Here is an 18,831-nt window from a genome sequence, read left to right as displayed (position 1 = left end):
TTATATTCTATTCCAATTTAAATAAATGCCAACTTTGCATTTGCCTTCTTTACCCACAGACCCAACTTGTAAATTAACCTTCTGGGAGTCTTGCACGAGGACCCTTAAGTCCCTCTGCACCTCTGAGGTTTGGACCTTCACCCCATTTAGATAATAGTCTGCACTATTGTTCCTTTTACCAAAGTGCATTATCACACATTTCCCAACACTATTCCATCTGCAACTTTTTGCCCATTTTTCCAAATTAGCTAAGTCCTGCTGCAATTGGATTGTTTCCTCAGTACTACCTACCCCTCCACCTGTCTTTGTAACACCACAAATTTTGTCCCCGAGCTATCAATTCCATTATCCAAATCACTGACAATGTGAATAGTAGCAGTCCCCTGAGGAACACTGCTAGTCACTAGCAGCCGATCAGAATACCAGTATCTTTCCAGTAAAGCCATGAGATTTTATCTTTTTAAGCAGCCTCATGTGTGGCACCTTATCAAATGCCTTCTGAAAATTCAGGTAAATGACATCCACTGCCTCTCCTTTGTCCACCCTGCTTGTTACTTCCTCGAAGAATAAGAGATTGTCAGTCAAGATTTCCCTTTTAAGAAACCATGCTGACTTTGACTTATTCTATCATTAGTCTCCAAGTAATGATACTCACCCTTCATAATAGACTCCAATACTTTCCCAACCACTGAGGCTAGGTTAACTGGCTTGTAATTTCCTTTCTTTTGCCTTCCTCCCTTCTTAAACAGTGGAGCGACTTTTGCAGTCTTCCAGTCCTCCGGGACCATGCCAGAATCAAGTGATTCTTGAAAGGTCATGACCAATGCATCTATTATCTCTTCAGCAACCTCTCTCAGGACTCTAGGATGTAGTACATCTGGTCCAGGTGATTTATTCACCTTAAGACCTTTGAATTTGCATAGCCCTTTTTCCTTTGTAATAGCAATGGTACTGATTCCCGCTCCCTGACACTCACTGACCTCTGGCATACACCTACTGTCTTCCAGAGTGAAGACTGATGAAAAGTGCCAGGTTAAGATCATCTGCAATTTCTTTGTCCCCCATCTCACCAGCATCTTTTCCCAGTGGTGCAATAACAACTCTCATCTCCCTTTTACTCTTTATATAACTGAAAAAAGCCTTTAGTATCTCACTTTAAATTATTGGCTAGTTTGCTCTCATATTTCATCTTTTCTCATAGCTTTTTTATTTGCCTTTTGTTGGATTTTAAAAGCTTCCCAGCCATCCAACTTCCACTCACTTTTGCTACCTTATATGCTCTTTCCCTTGCTCTTATGCAGTCCTTAACTTCCCTTGTCAGCCACAGTTGCCTACCCTTGGCATTTGAGAATAACTTCTTCTGTGGGAGGTATCCTGTGCCTTGTGAGCTATTCCCAGAAACTTAAGCCATTTCTGCTCTGCCGTCAGCCCCACCAGTATCCTCCTCCAATCCACCTGGGCAAACTCCTCTCTCACATCTCTGTAATTCCCTTTATTCCATTGCAAAACTGATGCATCTGGCTTATGCTTCTCCCTCTCAAATTGCAATATGAATTCAATCACTGCTTCCTAAGGGTTCCTTTACATTACGCCCCCTAATAAAATCTGGTTTATGACACAACACCCAATCCAAGATTGCCTTTCCCCAAGTAGGCTCAAGCATGAAGCCGCTCTAAAAAGCCGTCTCATAGGAATTCAACAAATTCCCTCTCTTGTGATTTGACACCAACCTGATTTTCCCAATCGCCTTGCATATTGAAGTCCCCTGTCACAATTGTGACCTTACCCTTATTACATACCTTTTGCAGCCCCCTTTGCGATCTCAACCCCACATCTTGGCTACAATTTGGAGGCCTATGTATGATTACCATAATGGTTTTTAACCCTTGCAGTTTCTTAACTCCACACACAAAGATTCAATATTCTCTGATCCTATGTCACCTCTTTCTAAAGATGTAATTCCTTCTCTTACCAACAGAGCCACACCACTGCCTATGCCTTCCTGCCTGTCCTTTTGATACAAAGTACATCCTTTGATGTTAAGCTCCCAACTACGGCCTTCTTTCAGCCACGACTCAGTGATTGCAGCATCATACCAACCAATCTCTAATTGCACCATGAGTTTGTCCACCTTATTTCAAATTCTCTGTGCACTTAAATACAGCACCTTCAGACCTGCATTCCTTGCCCTTTTGAATGTTGCCTCTGTACTGCAATCTAACTCTTTGCTTTGTCTGCATTTGTACCCAATCATTGGCTTGTCCTTGCTTGCATTCATATTACACCCATCATCTACTTGTAAACCTGCTGGCTCCCAACACCTTACTTTAACCTTACACTTTACCTTAAACTCTCCAATTAATTGTGGTTCATTGCACAACATCCAATCCAGATATCTGATCTACTTGTGGACTCAACCACAAGCTGCTCTAAAAAGCAATCTCATATGCATTCTAGAAATTCCCCCTCTTTGGATCTGTCACCAAACTGATTTTCCCAATCTACCTGCAAAATAGAATCCCCCATGACTATTGTAACATTGCCCTTTTGACATGCATTTTCTATCTCCCATTGTAATTTGTAGACCACATCCTTACTACTGTTCAGGTCTGTATATAACTCCCATCAGGGTCTTTTTAATTTTGCCATTCCTTAACTCGACCCATAACAATTCAGCACCTTCCAACCCTATGTCACCTCTTTCTAATGATTTGCTTTCACTTTTACCAATAGAACCCGCCCCTCTCCGCCACCTATCTGTCTGTCCTTTCTATACAATGGGTATCCTTGAACATTAAGCTCCCAGCTGTAATCTTCTTTCAGACAAAATTCAGTGATGCCCACCACATCATACGTGCCAATCTGTAACTGTCCTACAAGTTCATCTACTTTATTCCATATACTGTGCACATTCAAGTATAACACCTTCAGTCCTGTATTCACTCTTTCCAATTTTGTCCACCTTTTACATTGCAACTCATCCTGTTGACTGCAATTTTGTCCTACCATCAGCCTCTCCTTGCCATCAGTCTTAATATACACAGTCTCTGTTTGTAAACCAACTACTTCATCCTCAGCACTATCACTCCAGCATCTATCCCCCTGCCAAATTAGTTTAAACCCTCCCAAACAGCTCTAGCAAACCTGTCTGCAAGGATATTGGTAAACCACCTCTCCTTTTGTACAGATTGCACTTTCACCAGAAGCAATCACAATCCAAAATCCTGAACCCCTGCCCTGCGCTAGTTCCTCAGCCACACATTCATCTGCCAAATCATCCCATTCTTACCCTCACTGGGAAATGGCACGGGCAGCAATCCAGAGATTACTACCCCAGAGGTCCTGTTTTTCAGCTTTCTACCTAGTTCCCTAAAATCTCTCTTCAGGACCTCTACACCTTCCCTACCTCTGCCATTGGTACTAATATGTACCAAGACATATGGCTAATCCCCCTCCCCCTTTAGAATGCTGTGAATCCAATCCAAAACATCCCTGACTCAGGCACCTGGGAGGAAACATACCATCTGGGCGTCTCTATCACACCCACACAATTTCATCTCTGTTCCTCTAACTATGGAATCTCCTATCAGCACTGCAATCCTCTTCAGCCCCAGACTCAGTGCCAGAGACCCCGTTGCTGCAACTCCTTTCAGCAGTCCCCTTCAACATTATCCAAAGTGGTATACTTCTTATTGAGGGGAAGAGCCACGAGGGTACTCTGCACTGTCTGCCCATTTCCCTCCCTTCTCCTGACAGTCACCCAGTTACCTGTCCTCCTGCAATGTAGGAGGGACTACCTCCCTGTAGCTCCTATCACCTCCTCATTCTCCAGTATCAGCTGAAGGTCATCAAAACACAGCTCCATTTCCTTACATTCTCTGAGGAGCTGCAGCTCAGTGCACCTAGTGCAGATGTGGTTATCTGAGAGGCTAGAGGTCTCCCAGAATTCCCACATCTCATACGAAATACACAATACAGATCCTGAAGCCATTCTCACTGCGCTAACTGTGCCCTACATGTACTGGATGGTGAGCATCCTTGATGATGGATGTATGCCTCATACTTGAGGCACTGCCAATCAAAGATATTCTTGATGGTGGGTAGTGCCCACGATGGAGCTAGCTGAGTCAGCAACTCCGCAGCTTCTTCTGATCCTGTTTAGTGGCCCCTCCATACCAGATAGCTACAATGTTCCCCACCATACATCAGTAGAAATTGGCTAGAGTCTTGGGTGACAAACTAAATCCCCTCAATTTCCTAATTAAGTATAGCCACTGGTGTACCTTCCTCAGAACTGCATCAATATGTTGGGCCCTGGAGTGATCTTCAGATTGATATCCAGGAACCTGAAGCTGCTCACCCTTTCTACTGATGACTCCTTCATAAGGACTGGAGCATGTTTTCCCGAATTCCACTTCCTGAAGTTCACAATCAGTTCCTTAGTCTTACTGACGTTGAGTGCAAAGTTGTTGCAATGTCACTCGGCTAGCTGATCTACTCAACTCCTGTGTGTGTCCTCGTCACCATCTGAGATTCTGCGAACAACAGTTCCGTCTTCGGCAGATTTATAGACAGTGTTTGAGCTGTGCTTAGCTACGCAGTCATAAGTACAGGGACAGTGGAACAGTACACACATCCTTGAGGTGCAACTGCTAAATTAAATAATTTGTTGATGCTGATAAAACTTATTTTGAAAACGTTTACCAAATTTAACAACACTTTAATACATGCCTTTGACTGGTTATTATTGTGCTTGTTAATGATTAATCTAAACAAAAACTGTGTGCATAATTAATGAGAATAAAAATGTTAAGCTTCTCTAAAACTGCATTAAAATATATTTATGAAAAGACAGCTCAGTGCTTTGTGTGTCATTTAATAAGACTATTTACGTTTCATTTCCATTGGTGGTTTAATAGTTGATTATTTCTCCAAGAGTTTATACATAAATGTCACTTTGCATACACCACAGTAAAATGAATTGAAATCACATAAACATATTGTCTCATCATAAAAAGTGCATTCTTTCAAAACATTTCTATGTTGCTGTACAAGTACCCTGTACCATCACACTGACAACTGAACAAAACTACATTTTCATGATGCTCCAAGTACTGTTCTAGCAATTAATTATTTACAAGACAGTTATTATTGTGCTTTCCAAAAGACAGGAAGGTTCCCAGGAGTAGAGATGGAATGTTCAACAATCTTTATCTGGGTGGCCACAAAGAAAATACATGTTTTTTCCAAAAAATACATATTTACACTACTTTAATACTTTAAGTATTAGTAAGGCAGCACTTACTTAATGCTACATCTGTTCAACTAGAGTAGTGTAATGCATGTCTAGATTGAAACTATTCCTGTCTGGGTGAGATCCTAAAGCAGTCAGAATTCTAAACCCAGATTTTGCAGTGCTAATGTCAGCAACATTATCATACTTCTCTGCAATGAAAATAACAGTGGTATTAGGATTTCTCCTGATCTATTACACACAGAAATTCCAAATGGTTGTCATTTGGAATTAGTATTTTCCACAGATGAGTTCAGCTTTATCACTGGAATGAAAGGTCAGGTAATCCGTTGAAATTTAGCAATAACGTTCTTACAAACCAGTCTAATGCTTTGTAAAATGGGGTTTAGTATGATTTTCATGGCCCTCATGAAATTCTGTTTCATGGAATTCACAATGTAGCAACCTCCCTGGATTGAACACTAATTTTATGTCTGGGAATGATAATTCTTCTGAATAAATTATTCAGAATATAATGGACTGAAAAATATAATGTTTTTTTTCTTGTCTGAAAAGTTAAGCTTCATCTCAATAAATGGCATGTGTTCCTTTATTTATTTAGTTCAGTGTTCATTGTGTTTTTAATCTTAAAAACAGAGAAATATGCAAGAAGAGAAACATTATTCCTAGTAATGCTACTTTGACCAATCACACTTCTCAGAGTTTGGGCATTACCTTGGCAGTTACAACTTCAGGTACCCACAGCATCGGTTATTACAATACATATTTTCCGCTTCTGTGTCTTCCTTTTTTATCTGCACCATCATTTCATTAATACAGGCCTATTAACTTAATGGTACCTTGTAATGAACCTTTGAAACCTTTAAAGACTCAAAGCTGGAATTAACAGTGGGAATTTGTGAAGATTTTGCATGCCATCTAAAACTGACAAACTTCTATGTACGTGTGGTGGCTGCATCACAGCCTGGCATGGAAAACCCTACAAAGGTAGTGGATGCGGCCCAGTCCATCATGGGTAAAGCTTCCCCCCATCAATGAGCACATTGACACAAAGCATTGTCACAGGAAAGCAGCACCCATCATTAGGGAACACCACCACCCAGATCAAACTCTCTTGTCGCTGCTGCCACCAGGAGCTTCAGGTTTCACTCCACCAGGTTCAGGAATAGTTAACTAGTTAACCCCTCAACCTCTGAACCAAAGGGGATAACTTTACTCAACTTTATTTCAGTGCCCCATCACTGAAATGTTCTCAAAACCTATGGACTCACTTTCAAGGACTCTTCATCTAATGTTATCGATATTTATTACTTACTATTATTATTATTATTATTATTATTGTATTTGCACAGTTTGTTGTTTTTAGGCACACTGGTTGAACACTCAAGTTGGTGTAGGCTTTCACTGATTCTAAGACGGCTGTTATTCTGTTATTGATTTATTGAGTGTGCCCGCAATAACGTTTATCTCAGGGCTGAAAATTGTGACATATATGTACTTTGATAATAAATTTACTGTGAACTTTGAATTTAATTGAGCATTCAAGAATCAATGGTAGTTGACAGTGTGATGTTTAAAAGACACTACTTAGATCAGGAAAAATGTCAAAACCCAAACATGGAGTCTTTATTCGCCCGTTTCCCTTCCAGAGAAAAAAATTGTGAAGATGGGTGCCGTAGATTTCGTGGCGCTGACTTGTTAAGTAATGCACTGATGGCTTGGAACTTTGCCCTGCCCTTTGATAATTAGCAAAGAAGCTCCGGTGTTCCACCAGTTCTCTGATTGGCTCAGCCATACAAAAGGCGAAAGTCCAATTGAAAAATAACATTCTCAACTGTGAAGAATGGAATTTAGCACTAAGACGTCAATATTAAATAGCTGTATCTTACTGCATGTTCAGATACATAGTAAGCACATCGCCTTTGTTTGAATATTGTACTCTGAATGAGAGCCTCTTTAAAACAATCCTGTTAATCAACAACTGAAAAGGTACAAATGATTGAAATTAAATTAATCTTGAATGCTAGTGTTATCTCGGGGCGGGGAAGCTAGCCGAGATTCAGACTCAACGATTAAACCAGGAGTCAAGTCAAGCTTCTTGCTTTGACAGACGGTCAGACCTTGTCAGTGGGTTTAAAAGTTTCCGAAGCTTGCTGTCTCCAATATCCGATTTACCAAGCCAGAGAAACTAGACCCGACAGTTTTCATTGGGATAACGGGTGGAAAGCAACGGAGGGCATTGAATGACACTGCTTTCGATGTGGTCAAGTTTTAGGTGGGGCTGGTTACCTTATTCGGACATAATGTGCAAGGCAAACAAGTCAACGTAAGCTTTGAACAGCTCACCGATTAGTATCTGTGCCACGATGACCATCTGTCAGTTGACTTGTTGCCTCCTCTAATAAATCCTTGTTAGATCTGAATCCGAGTACGGCTAGAGTCACAGAAAGCTACGCATCTGTAATAATTCTCACAACGTTGTCACCTTTCAACCAGCAGGCGAAATAACCCAATAAATTTAGTCACGTGAAGTGATAGAAATGAAGCATTATAAGTCAATAATTCTGACAATTATCTTTCAGCTGTTATAACTAATCTAAGTTCCTTAACGTTGCTAGGCTGAGCAATTCGCAAGCAATGTTCCTCGTTACAGATGGCTCCCAAACGGTTGAGGTTTGATGATTTACCCAGGCAAGTCGCCTTTTTTTTTTGTACGGAGTTAATCATTAAACGCCCCACTGTGCCCCACAGTCAAAGGACACGTCGTAGCTTTCTTTTAGAATAATAACTGTAGCTTTTCAAAGGGAAACGGGACTTGGGTTTGTTTATTTTGTGGGGAGAGGGTCGGTATTTATTAGTTGGCTGTGGGGAAAAAAAACGTTCATTCCTTATTTCCATCTCAGCATCTGACTGCCCAAACTGGAGAAGATACGTTGGAAGTGCAGGCCAACATGGCGCCTGGCGCAGCCCTGAGCACTTCACTTCTGTTCCTGCAGCTGATTCCATGCTTCATGATTTCCAAACTGTCTGACTTTAAACTGTGCGGGGATCCTCAATGTGAAAGTAAGTGATGTAGTACAGTTTTAAACACTAAGGAAAGCATCTTGATTTCGGGAGTGATTGAGATTAATGATATTATGCGCCCAGTCGTGACATATTAAGATGGTTTTAAGAGCTTCACACTATGTCACGCTGTTTTCCCAAATGATTTGAAGATTTCTGTCTTTAGCCCAGACATGACATTCCATGGCAGTTACTCACTGGACTGATATCAATCTGAGATTTGTTCTTTTACTGTTTGAATATGTGTTGCCTTGTTCTATACTCATGGTTTTGCTTGAAGTGATTGTTTTTCTGTACTACAAGCATTTTTATTACTTTTTTAGGCTTGAAACTTAATGTGATATTTAAATGTTTCCCTGACTCCAGAGATTAGGCGCATGTTAATGCATGTCATGCCCAGATCCTATTATTTTAATGACCAAAACTGAACATGGTATTTATTCTCTGGGAATTAATTTCCTTGAGTAGCCTTTCAGTGGAGGTGAAACTCCTTAGACTATTTCTTGCTGTGTTAGCCCTGATTTTGTGTTTAACTAGGTTCCACTGAAGTTCCTGAATGGGAAGAGAGAGAGACACACATACACCTCACAGTGGGGGAGAAGGGTAGTAGGGTGGGAGCACAGCGGTTAGCATAATGCCATTAAGCACAAGCTGTTAGATTGGTATTAAATTCCTGCCACTGTCCATCAAGTCTGCTCTGCCATTTCATCATGGCTGATCCATTTCCCTCTCAGCCCCATCTTCCACCTTCTCCCTGTATCCATTCTTGGCCTGAGTAATCAATCAACCTCTGTCTTAAGTATGCCCAGTGACTAGGCCTGCACAACTGCCTGTGGCAAAGAATTCTGCAGATTCACCATGAAAGAAATTCCCCCTCACCTCTGTTCTAAATGGACATCCCTCTATTCTGAGGTTGTGTTCTTCTGCTCTTGGACTCCCCAATCATAGGAAACATCCTCTCCAAACCTACTCTATTGAGGCTTTTCAACATTTGATAGGTTTTGATGAGAACTCCCCCTATTCTTCTGAATTCCAGTGAGTAGAGGCCCAGAGCCATCAAATGTTCTTCATATGATCAGCCTTTCAATCCCAGAATCATTTTCGTGAACCTCCTTTGAGCTCTCTCCACTGTTAACGTGTCTTTTCTTAGATGAGGGGCCCAAAACTGCACATACTTTCAGTGAGGCCTCAACGGCACTTGACAAAGCCTTAACATTATATCCTTGTTTTATATTGGAATTGAATTTAGGAGCTGAGAGGTAATGTTGCTGCTATATAGGACCCTGGTCAGACCCCACTTGGAGCACTGTGCTCAGTTCTGGTCACCTCACTGCAGGAAGAAAGTGGAAACTATAGAAAGGGTGCAGAGGAGATTTACAAGGATGTTACCTGGAGTGGGGAGCATGCTTTATGAGAATAGGTTGAGTGAACTCAGCCTTTTCTCCTTGGAGTGTTGGAGGATGAGAGGTGACCTGATAGAGGTGTATAAGATGACGAGAGGCATTGATCATGTGGATAGTCAGAGGCATTTTCCCAGGGCTGAAATGGTTGTCACAAGAGGACGCAGGTCTAAGGTGCTGGGAAGTAGGTACAGAGGAGATGTCGGGGTAAGTTTTTTACTCAGAGGGTTGTGAGTGTGTGGAATGGGCTGCTGGCAACGGTGGTGGAGACAGATACGACAGGGTCTTTTAACAGACTTTTGGATAGGTACAAGGAGCTCAGAAAAATAGAGGGCTATGGGTAAGCCTAGTAATTTCTGAGGTAGCGACATGTTCAGCACAACTTTGTGGGCCGAAGGGCCTGTATTGTGCTGTAGGTTTTCTATGCTTCTATGTTTAATCCTCTTGGAAATAAATGCTAACATTGCATTTGCCTTCCTCACCACCAACTCATCTTGCAAATTAACCTTTAGGGAATCTTGCACGAGGACTCCTAAGTCCCTTTGCACCTCAAATTTTAGAATTTTCTCTCCTTTTAGAAAATAGTCCACACTTTTATTTCTTCTACCAAAGTGCATGACCATACAATTCCCAACAGTGTATTCCATCTGCCACTTCTTTGCCCCTTCTATTAATCTGTCAAAGTCCTTCTGTAGTCTCTCTGCTTCCCCAATACTACCTGCTCCTTCTCCTATTTTCATATCATCCACAAAGCCATCATTAGTGCAGTAACGATGATCCTTTTTTTAAATTGGGTTATTTGGGTTTCTTGCTTTGTGGCTGCTCATAAGCAAACAAATCTCAAGGTGTATCATTTATACATTCTTTGATAATAGATATACTTCAAATCTTTGAATCCAGATCATTGGCATATGTGTAAAAAGTAGTGGTCCAACACAGACCCCTGTGGAACACCACTAGTCGCTGACAGCCAACCAGAAAAGGCCCATTTTATTCCCACTCTTTGCCTCCTGTCTATCAGCCCATGCTCTATCCATGCTGGTATCTTTCCTGTAATACCATGGGCTCCTGTTAAGCAGCCTTGTGTGTGGTACTTTGTCAAAGGCCTTCTGAAAGTCTAAGTACCCAACATCCACCACTTCTCTTTCATTTATCCTACTTGTTATTTCTTCTAAAAATTCCAGCAGGGAAGATTACAGACAAGAGAAAATCTGCAGATGCTGGAAATCCGAAGAGTTTCAGCCCAAAATGTCAACTGTTCCATAGATGTTGCCTGGCCTGCTGAGTTCCTCCAGTATTTTGTGTGTATTGTTGGAGATTTCCCCTTAAGGGAACCATGCTGACTTTGGCCTGTTTTATTGTGTGCCTCCAAGTACCCCAAAACCACATCCTTAACAATTGGTTTTGACACCTTCTCAGCCACTGATGTCAGACTATCTGGCCTATAACTTCCTTTCTACTGCCTCTTTCCCTCCTTGAAGGGTAAAATGACATTTGCAATTTCCCAATCCTCTGGAACCATGTCAGTATCCATTGATTCTAGAAAGATCATTACTAATGCCTCCACAGTCTCTTCTGCCACCTCTTTCAGAACCCTGGGGTGTAGTCCAACTGGTTCAGGTGACTTATCTACCTGCAGACCTTTCAGTTTCTCAAGCACCTGTATGTTTTTCTCTATGTTTTGATGTACGTGTCACAAATAAAGCTAATCGATGGTTATTTTATTTCTGATTTGCTATCTATGTATGATTTCCCTGGAGAATTATATTTTGAACTTGACCTTCTCTCAGAATTCAATAACCTGTTTCATTTGTGGATTGTTCAATTATTATACATATTGGATTGTCAGTATGGCGACAATTTTTTGTGTTATTACTTTTTATGGTATTTGCTGTTGTTTATGTCCATCAAAAATAAAAATAGCAAATGCTGGAAACAATAATTTTATGTCTCAGGCCAAAGACAATAATTTTATGTCTCAGGCCTCTTTCCATTGATACTGCTGACTCGATTAGTGTTTCAAGTATTTTCTGTTTTTATTTCAGATGACCAGAATGCACAGTTGTTTATTTCTCTTTGTACCCATTCTTTCATGAAAAACCTTGAAACTTATTTTAATTCATTCATTCAGATTGTTGACCCACTTGTATCTTATGCAAATTATTTCAAAGATTCTGATTGCTTTGTGGATTCAGCTATCCTTTCCAGATTAATAAGGCAAAACAAACTGATTCTTTGGATTATGTCAAAGCATGTACAAGGACAAATTGTCCTATCTAATAATTTATATCATTTGTTGAGCGGATAGCTTATACTTTCAGTATTATTTGAATTGAATTTATTTTCCTTCATTTTTTGTAAGCTTTAACCAAGTTACCCTTGATATTTATGCAGGACATCTGAGTAGAGTAACAGCTATGTCGGATTACACAGGTCGTGACTGTAGATTCCTTACTTTTAAGCATGGAGATTCCATATTTGTTTATCTTAAATTGACTGGGAAAAGAAATGACTTATGGGCTGGAAGTGTAAGTATTTTTTGATATTTTTTTCTTGAATATATTGCGTACAATTTTTTTTTTTGCTTATTAATATAACCGATCAAATCAATTCTGTGTTCCTTCTTGGTTGTCCACTTGATAGATGTAGGAAGTATATCACGTTCTTTCTTTGCAACGTTCTACAGATACGTAATCAGCCTTTGTGTGTTCCATCATAAATTTACGATTAACATTTCAAAACCACTCTATATATCACACAGAATGATAAATGGATGAAAACAAATAATGGATAATGAAAACAAGCTGAATATTAGTATGGGTGGCTAAAAGTATTGTAAAAGAGATAGAATGAGATGTAGATCAGCGTGTAAAGAAATGTCACGGCAGAAAGCACAGCTACCAACAGTGGAGGTAGAGGCAGAGGGGTGAATGCCAGAGGCCACAATTGGAAGCAATGTTTATAAGACTGCACGTTTTCCAGAGTATTGGTTGTTACTCCTGTTAATTCCCAAACACACATTCATTTAATCCTTTTTAACATGCAACACAATGTTATGATGACTTTTCCAGTGACTTTAAAGGGAGCCAGAAGTATTCAAGCACTCTGGAATTTGGTCTGGCTGCAAGCACACCCATGGTTCTGACCCCTGATATTCGGGACCTCAGGCCTGCTTCTGGCCGTTCATCCTTTTCACAGTCTGGACTGGGGCTCCAGTTGTACACCATGCTTGAACTCTGGAGCCCTAGCTCTCATTCTGGACAGTTGCCAAACCATCAGTACCTCCAAACAATCAGATTCTGAATTATCAGATTTTACTGTGCTTAGGCTTCTATGTAAAATCTGCTATTATTGAAGAATGCGACACCCTGCAAAATTTATTTCTGTGATTGAGTATCTATTCAATGGACCTAAAATATAATATTTTCAAAACTGGAGATTATTTACTGCAACACACACAAAATGCTGGAGTCATGCAGCATCTATGGATTAAAAAGTACAGTCAATGTTTTAGCCAGAATCATTTTTATGAACCTCCTTTGAATCCTCTCCAATGTCAGCACACCCTCTCTCAGATAGGGGCCCAAAACTGCTCACGCTACTCAAAGTGCTTTACAAAGCCTCAACATTACATATTTGCTTTTAATGAATGCTAATATCACATTTGCCTTCATCACCACCAACTCAACCTGTAGATTAACCTTTAGGGAATCTTGCACAAGGACTCCCAAGTAAGTCCCTTTGCAGCTTGGATTTTTAAATTTTCTCCCTGTTTAGAAAATAGACTACACTTTTATTTCTTCTACCAAAATGCATGACCATACAATTTCTGACACTGTATTTCATCTGCCTCTTCTCTGCCCCTTCTCATAGTCTAAGTTATTCTGCAGACACCTTCTTCTTCAACACTGCCTCTGCACCTACCTTCATAACATCTGCCAAAAGCCATCAATTTTATCATCCAAATCATTGACATACAACATAAAAAGATGTGGTCTCCATCGGAACCCTATGGAACACCATTTGTCGCCAGCAGCTAATTATAAAGGCTCCCCTTATTCCCACTGTTGGCCTGCCAATCAGCCAATACTCCGTCCATGCTAGTATTGTTCCTGTAACACTATGGGCTCATATTTTCTAAGCAGTCTCAGGTGTAGCACCTTGTTAAAGGCCTTTTGAAAGTCTAAGTACACAACATCCAATTCTCCGTTTGTCAATCAAGCTTGTTATTTCCTCAAAGGATTCCAACAGATTTGTCAAGATTTTCCCTTGTGGAAAGCTGACTTTGGCCCATTTTATCATGTGCCTCCAAGTACCCCAAAGCCCGCATCCTTTACAATCAACTCCAATGACTTCCGGACCACTGAGGTCAGGCTAACTTGCCTATAATTTTCTCCCTTGCCTCCCTCCCTGCTTGACGACTGGAGTGACATTTGCAGTTTTCCAGTCCTGCAGAACCATGCCAGAATCTAGTGAATCTTGAAAGATCATTGCTAATGCCTCCACAATCTCTTCAGCCACCTCTTTCAGAACCCTTGGGTGTAGTCCATATGGTGCAGGTGATCTACCTACCTTCGAACCTTTCAGTTTCCCAAACACCTTCTCCCTAGTAATAGCAACTGCACTCACCTCTGCCCGCTGACACTATGGAACGTCGAGCATACTGCTGGTGTTTTCCACAGTGAAGATAGATGCAAAATACTTACTCAGTTCATCTGCCTTGGCTCCCTCTACTATCTCTCCAGCATTATTTTCCAGAGGTCTGACATCTACTCTGGCCTCTTTATATATCTGAGAAAACCTTTGGAATCCTCTTTTATATTATTGACCAGCTTATCTTCATAGTTCATCTTTTCACTTGTTCTGGCTTTTTTAGTTGCCTTCTGTTCTTTTTAAAAGCTTCCCAATCTCTAATGCCTCATTAATTTTTGTTCTATTATATGCCTCGCTTTTGCTTTTATGTTGGCTTTGACCTGTCTTGCCATGATTGTCACATCCTCCCTTTAGAATATTTAGTCCTCTTTGGTATGTATCTACCCTGTGCTTTCTATGTTGCTCCCAGACACTCCAGCATTGCGGCTCTGTCATCACCCCTGCTTGTGTCCTCCTCCAATCAATTTTAGCCAACTCCTCGTTCATGCCTCTGTAATTCCCTTTAAAGTTCAAAATTCAATGTAAATTTATTATCAAAGTGCATATGTCAACTTATACTATGCTGATTAATTTTCTTGTGGGCATACTCAATAAATCTATAGAATAATAACCATAACAGAATCGCTGAATGACAGCCCGAACTAGATGTTCATCTGAAGACAATAAACTATGCAAATACAAGAACAGGAATTAATAATAATAAATGCCAGAGGAACTCAGCAGGCCAGGCAGTATCTATGGAAAAGAGTACAGTCAATGATTTGGGCCGAGACCACTTTGGAGTTGTGCTTAGTCACAAAGTCTTAAGTATAAAGCTAGAAGATTAAAGGACTAAGCGCACAGTCCATGTGTATGGAGATTGCAGGGGAGATATTGTTGCCAATCCCAACTGACTGGGGTCTGCAAGTGAGGAAATCCAGGATCCAATTGCACAAGGAGGTATTGAGACCAAGGTCTTGAAGCTTACTGATTAGTTTTGATGGGGACGATGGTATTGAATGCCGAACTGTCGTCAATAAATAGCATCCTGATGGATGTAGCTTTGCTGTCCAGATGTTCTGGGTTTGAGTGAAGAGCCAATGGGATGGCATCTGTTGGGGACCTGTTGCTCCAGTAGGCAAATTGGAGCGGATCTAATTTGCTCTCAGGCAGGAGTTCATATGTTTCATCACCAACCTGTTAAAATATTTCATCAATGTGGAAGTAAATGCTAATGGGTGATGGTCATTGAGGCAAGTTACCATGTTCTTGAGCACCAGTATAAATTGAAGCCTGCTTGAAGCAACTGCGTGTCTCACACTGCTGAAGTGAGAGGTTGAAGATCTCAGTGAACACTCTGGCCAGTTTATCAGCACAGGTTTTTAGTACTTGGCCACGTATCCCATCTGGGCCAAATGTTTTTTGTGGTTCACCCTCTTGAAGGCTGCTCACACGTCAGCCTCAGAGACTGAAATCACAGGATCAGTGGGGGATGTGGGGGTTTGTGATGGTTCCTCCATGTTTTGATGGTCAAAGCGAGCATAGAAGACATGGAGCTCATCTGGAAGTGAAGTTTGTCAGGTTGGAGGTCAGTGACTAGTGGTGTGCCTCAGGGATCTGTACTGGGTCCAATGTTGTTTGTCATATACATTAATGATCTGAATGATGGGGTGGTAAATTGGATTAGTAAGTATGCAGATGATACTAAGATAGGTGGTGTTGTGGATAATGAAGTAGGTTTTCAAAGCTTGGAGAGAGATTTAGGCCAGTTAGAATAGTGGGGTGAAAGATGGAAGATGAAGTTTAATATTGCTAAGTGTTAGGTGCTACATTTTGTTAGGACTAATCAAAATAGGACATACATGGTAAATGGTAGGACATTGAAGAATGCAGTAGAACAGAGTGATCTAGGAATAATGGTGCATAGTTCCCTGAAGGTGGAATCTCATGTGGATAGGGTGCTGAAGAAAGCTTTTGGTATGCTGGCCTTTATAAATCAGAGCATTGAGTATAGGAGTTGGGATGTAATGTTAAAATTGTACAAGGCATTGGTAAGGCTGAATTTGGAGTATTGTGTACAGTTCTGGTCACCGAATTATAGGAAAGATGTCAACAAAATAGAGAGAGTACAGAGAAGATTTACTAGAATGTTACCTGGGTTTCAGCACCTAAGTTACAGGGAAGGATTGAACAAGTTAGATCTTTATTCTTTGGAGCGTAGAAGGTTGAGGGGGGGACTTGATAGAGGTACTTAAAATTATGAGGGGTATAGATAGAGTTGACGTGGATAGGCTTTTTCCATTGAGAGTAGGGGAGATTCAAACAGGACATGAGTTGAGAGTTAAGGGGCAAAAGTTTAAGGGTAACACGATGGGGAACTTCTTTACTCGGAGAGTGGTAGCTGTATGAAACAAGCTTCCAGTAGAAGTGGTAGAGGCAGGTTCGATATTGTCATTTAAAGTAAAATTGGATAGGTCTAGACAGGAAAGGAATGGAGGGTTATGGGCTGAGTGCAGGTAGGTGGGACTAGGTGAGAGTAAGTGTTCGGCACGGACTAGAAGGGCCGAGATGGCCTATTTCCGTGCTGTAATTGTTATATGGTGATGTGGTTCTACTATCTCCTATATAGCTTGATTTAACTTTATAAGAGGTGATGGTATTCAATCCCTGCCTCAACTATCAAACATCCTTCATTGATTCAAGTAGGTCCAGAGTTTCCACTTTGCCCATGAGATGGCTTTCTGGACCTCTTATAACTTTCTTGGTCACCAGACTTGAGTGCCTCTGATCTGCCTCTCAGCAGATTTTGGATCTTGTGGTTCATCCTGGGCTTCTGATTGGGGAAGACTCTGAATGATGTTATGGGGACACACTCATCTACAGCTGTTTAATAAAGTCCATTACAACCATGGTGCATTCATTCAGATCCCTGATGAGTCCTTGAACATGGCAATCCCATTGCTGCTCCTCTGCCTCCCACAGCAACCTTTTGCTGTCCTCATCTCTGGAGCTTTGATCTTTCGCCTCTGTCTGTACGTAGGCAGAAGGACAACCAATCCAATTTACCAAAATATTGTCTGGCCATGGAATGGTAGGCATTCCTTATCCTAGTAGAACAGTGATTCAGTATGTTGGGACCTCTGGTGCTACAGGTTATATGCTGATAGTAACGGGGCAGGGTTTTCTTCAAACAAGTCTGGTTGAAGTCTCTGACTATGATTTGAAACACATCGGGATGGGCTGTTTTTTGTTCAGAGATGGTGTCCTGCAGTGTCCTAAGTGCTTGATTACAGTTGGCCACTGGTGTTACGTACACTGAGGTCAGGTTCGCGGGTAAGAACTCCCCGGGTAAATAGAATGGATACTATTTGACCATTAGATGTTCCAAGTCGGGGCAACATGAGTTCGACAAAGCACCAGTGAGAGTTGATCATGAAACACACACCACCTCCTTTTGCCTTCTCTGAATCAGCAATTCAGTCCATTCTGTAAACTGAGAAACCTTCATGTCCGACCGCTGTATCCGGCGTGCAAGGAGAAATCCGTGTCTCAGTCCAACGTGGAATACAACAGGATCTCAGGACTCCTCTGTAATACTGATACATCTGACTTTAGCTTCCGCCTCTCAGATTCCAGGGTGAATTCCATGATATTACATTCACTGTCTCCCAAGTGCTGCTTTACCTTAAGCTCCCTAATCAAATCCAGTTACACAACAAATGTCACAAGACCCGATCTGGAATAGCTGATCCCCTTGTGGGCTCAACCACAAGCTGCTGTAAAAGGCTACCTCATGGGCATTCTAAAATTCTCTCTCTTGGTATCCAAAATTAGCACCAACCTGATTTTCCCAATCTTATCTGCATATTGAAATCACCCCTTAAATATTGTAACATTATCCTTTCGACATGCAATTTCTATCTCCCCTTGTAATTCATAGCCCACATATTGGCTACTGTTCGGATGCCCGTATATAAATCACGTCAGGGTCTTTTTACCCTTGCAGTTCCTTCAGTCTACCCACAATGCAGCCACAAAGCATGAAGACCTTTATATGATCCTCTTTCAATGGCTCCCAAGATCTCTTGTAATGCTGTTAATTCTGTTTCAGATAGGGAAACAATTCGGATATTTTCCAAAAGATGCAGTTAAAGTTGATGATGTCATAACATCAAATGAATTAGAGCTACCAACCCAGGTAAGTTTAATTCAAATAATTGTGTTTAATATATAAATATAATTTCTTAAAATATTTTAAAAATTAAAATATACATTTTGAAAATACTCCAGCATTGTTAATATTACAGTATATATCATATGTAATATACTGTGTATTAACTGTGCTACAAAGCTTTGAAAAATGGGAAAATTTGGATCTATTTATCTATTACTAGTGAGAGAAGGTTTGATGTGGAGCAGAGTACTAGTGAGTTATTACCCATGGTATAGCTACACCGATTGATTGTGTGAGGTTATCCCATG

The 18,831-nt window shown here is 40.9% G+C and overlaps 1 protein-coding gene across 4 annotated transcripts in view; it reads left to right on the top strand.

Moving 5' to 3' along the window:
* Nucleotides 1–7,972: 7,972 nt before the first annotated feature.
* Nucleotides 7,973–18,831, top strand: part of mia2 (MIA SH3 domain ER export factor 2) — a 68,253-nt gene continuing 57,394 nt past the window's right edge. Inside the window, exons 1-3 of one of the 4 annotated variants that reach the window (XR_009509059.1) lie at nt 7,973–8,317; nt 12,112–12,245; nt 18,461–18,547. Coding sequence is in view for 2 of the 4 variants with exons in the window: in XM_059956747.1 (XP_059812730.1) it covers nt 8,206–8,317; nt 12,112–12,245; nt 18,461–18,547 (333 nt within the window). In the remaining 2 variants the exon portion in view is untranslated. The remainder of the gene's footprint in view (nt 8,318–12,111; nt 12,246–18,460; nt 18,548–18,831) is intronic. The other 3 variants (XR_009509058.1, XM_059956747.1, XM_059956757.1) reach the window with 3 other exon arrangements.

The sequence above is a fragment of the Hypanus sabinus genome, chromosome 2 (assembly GCF_030144855.1).
Source record: "Hypanus sabinus isolate sHypSab1 chromosome 2, sHypSab1.hap1, whole genome shotgun sequence".
Lineage (NCBI taxonomy): Eukaryota > Metazoa > Chordata > Chondrichthyes > Myliobatiformes > Dasyatidae > Hypanus > Hypanus sabinus.
Note: the sequence above shows the minus strand (reverse complement) of the source record. Positions and strands in the feature narration are given on the sequence as shown.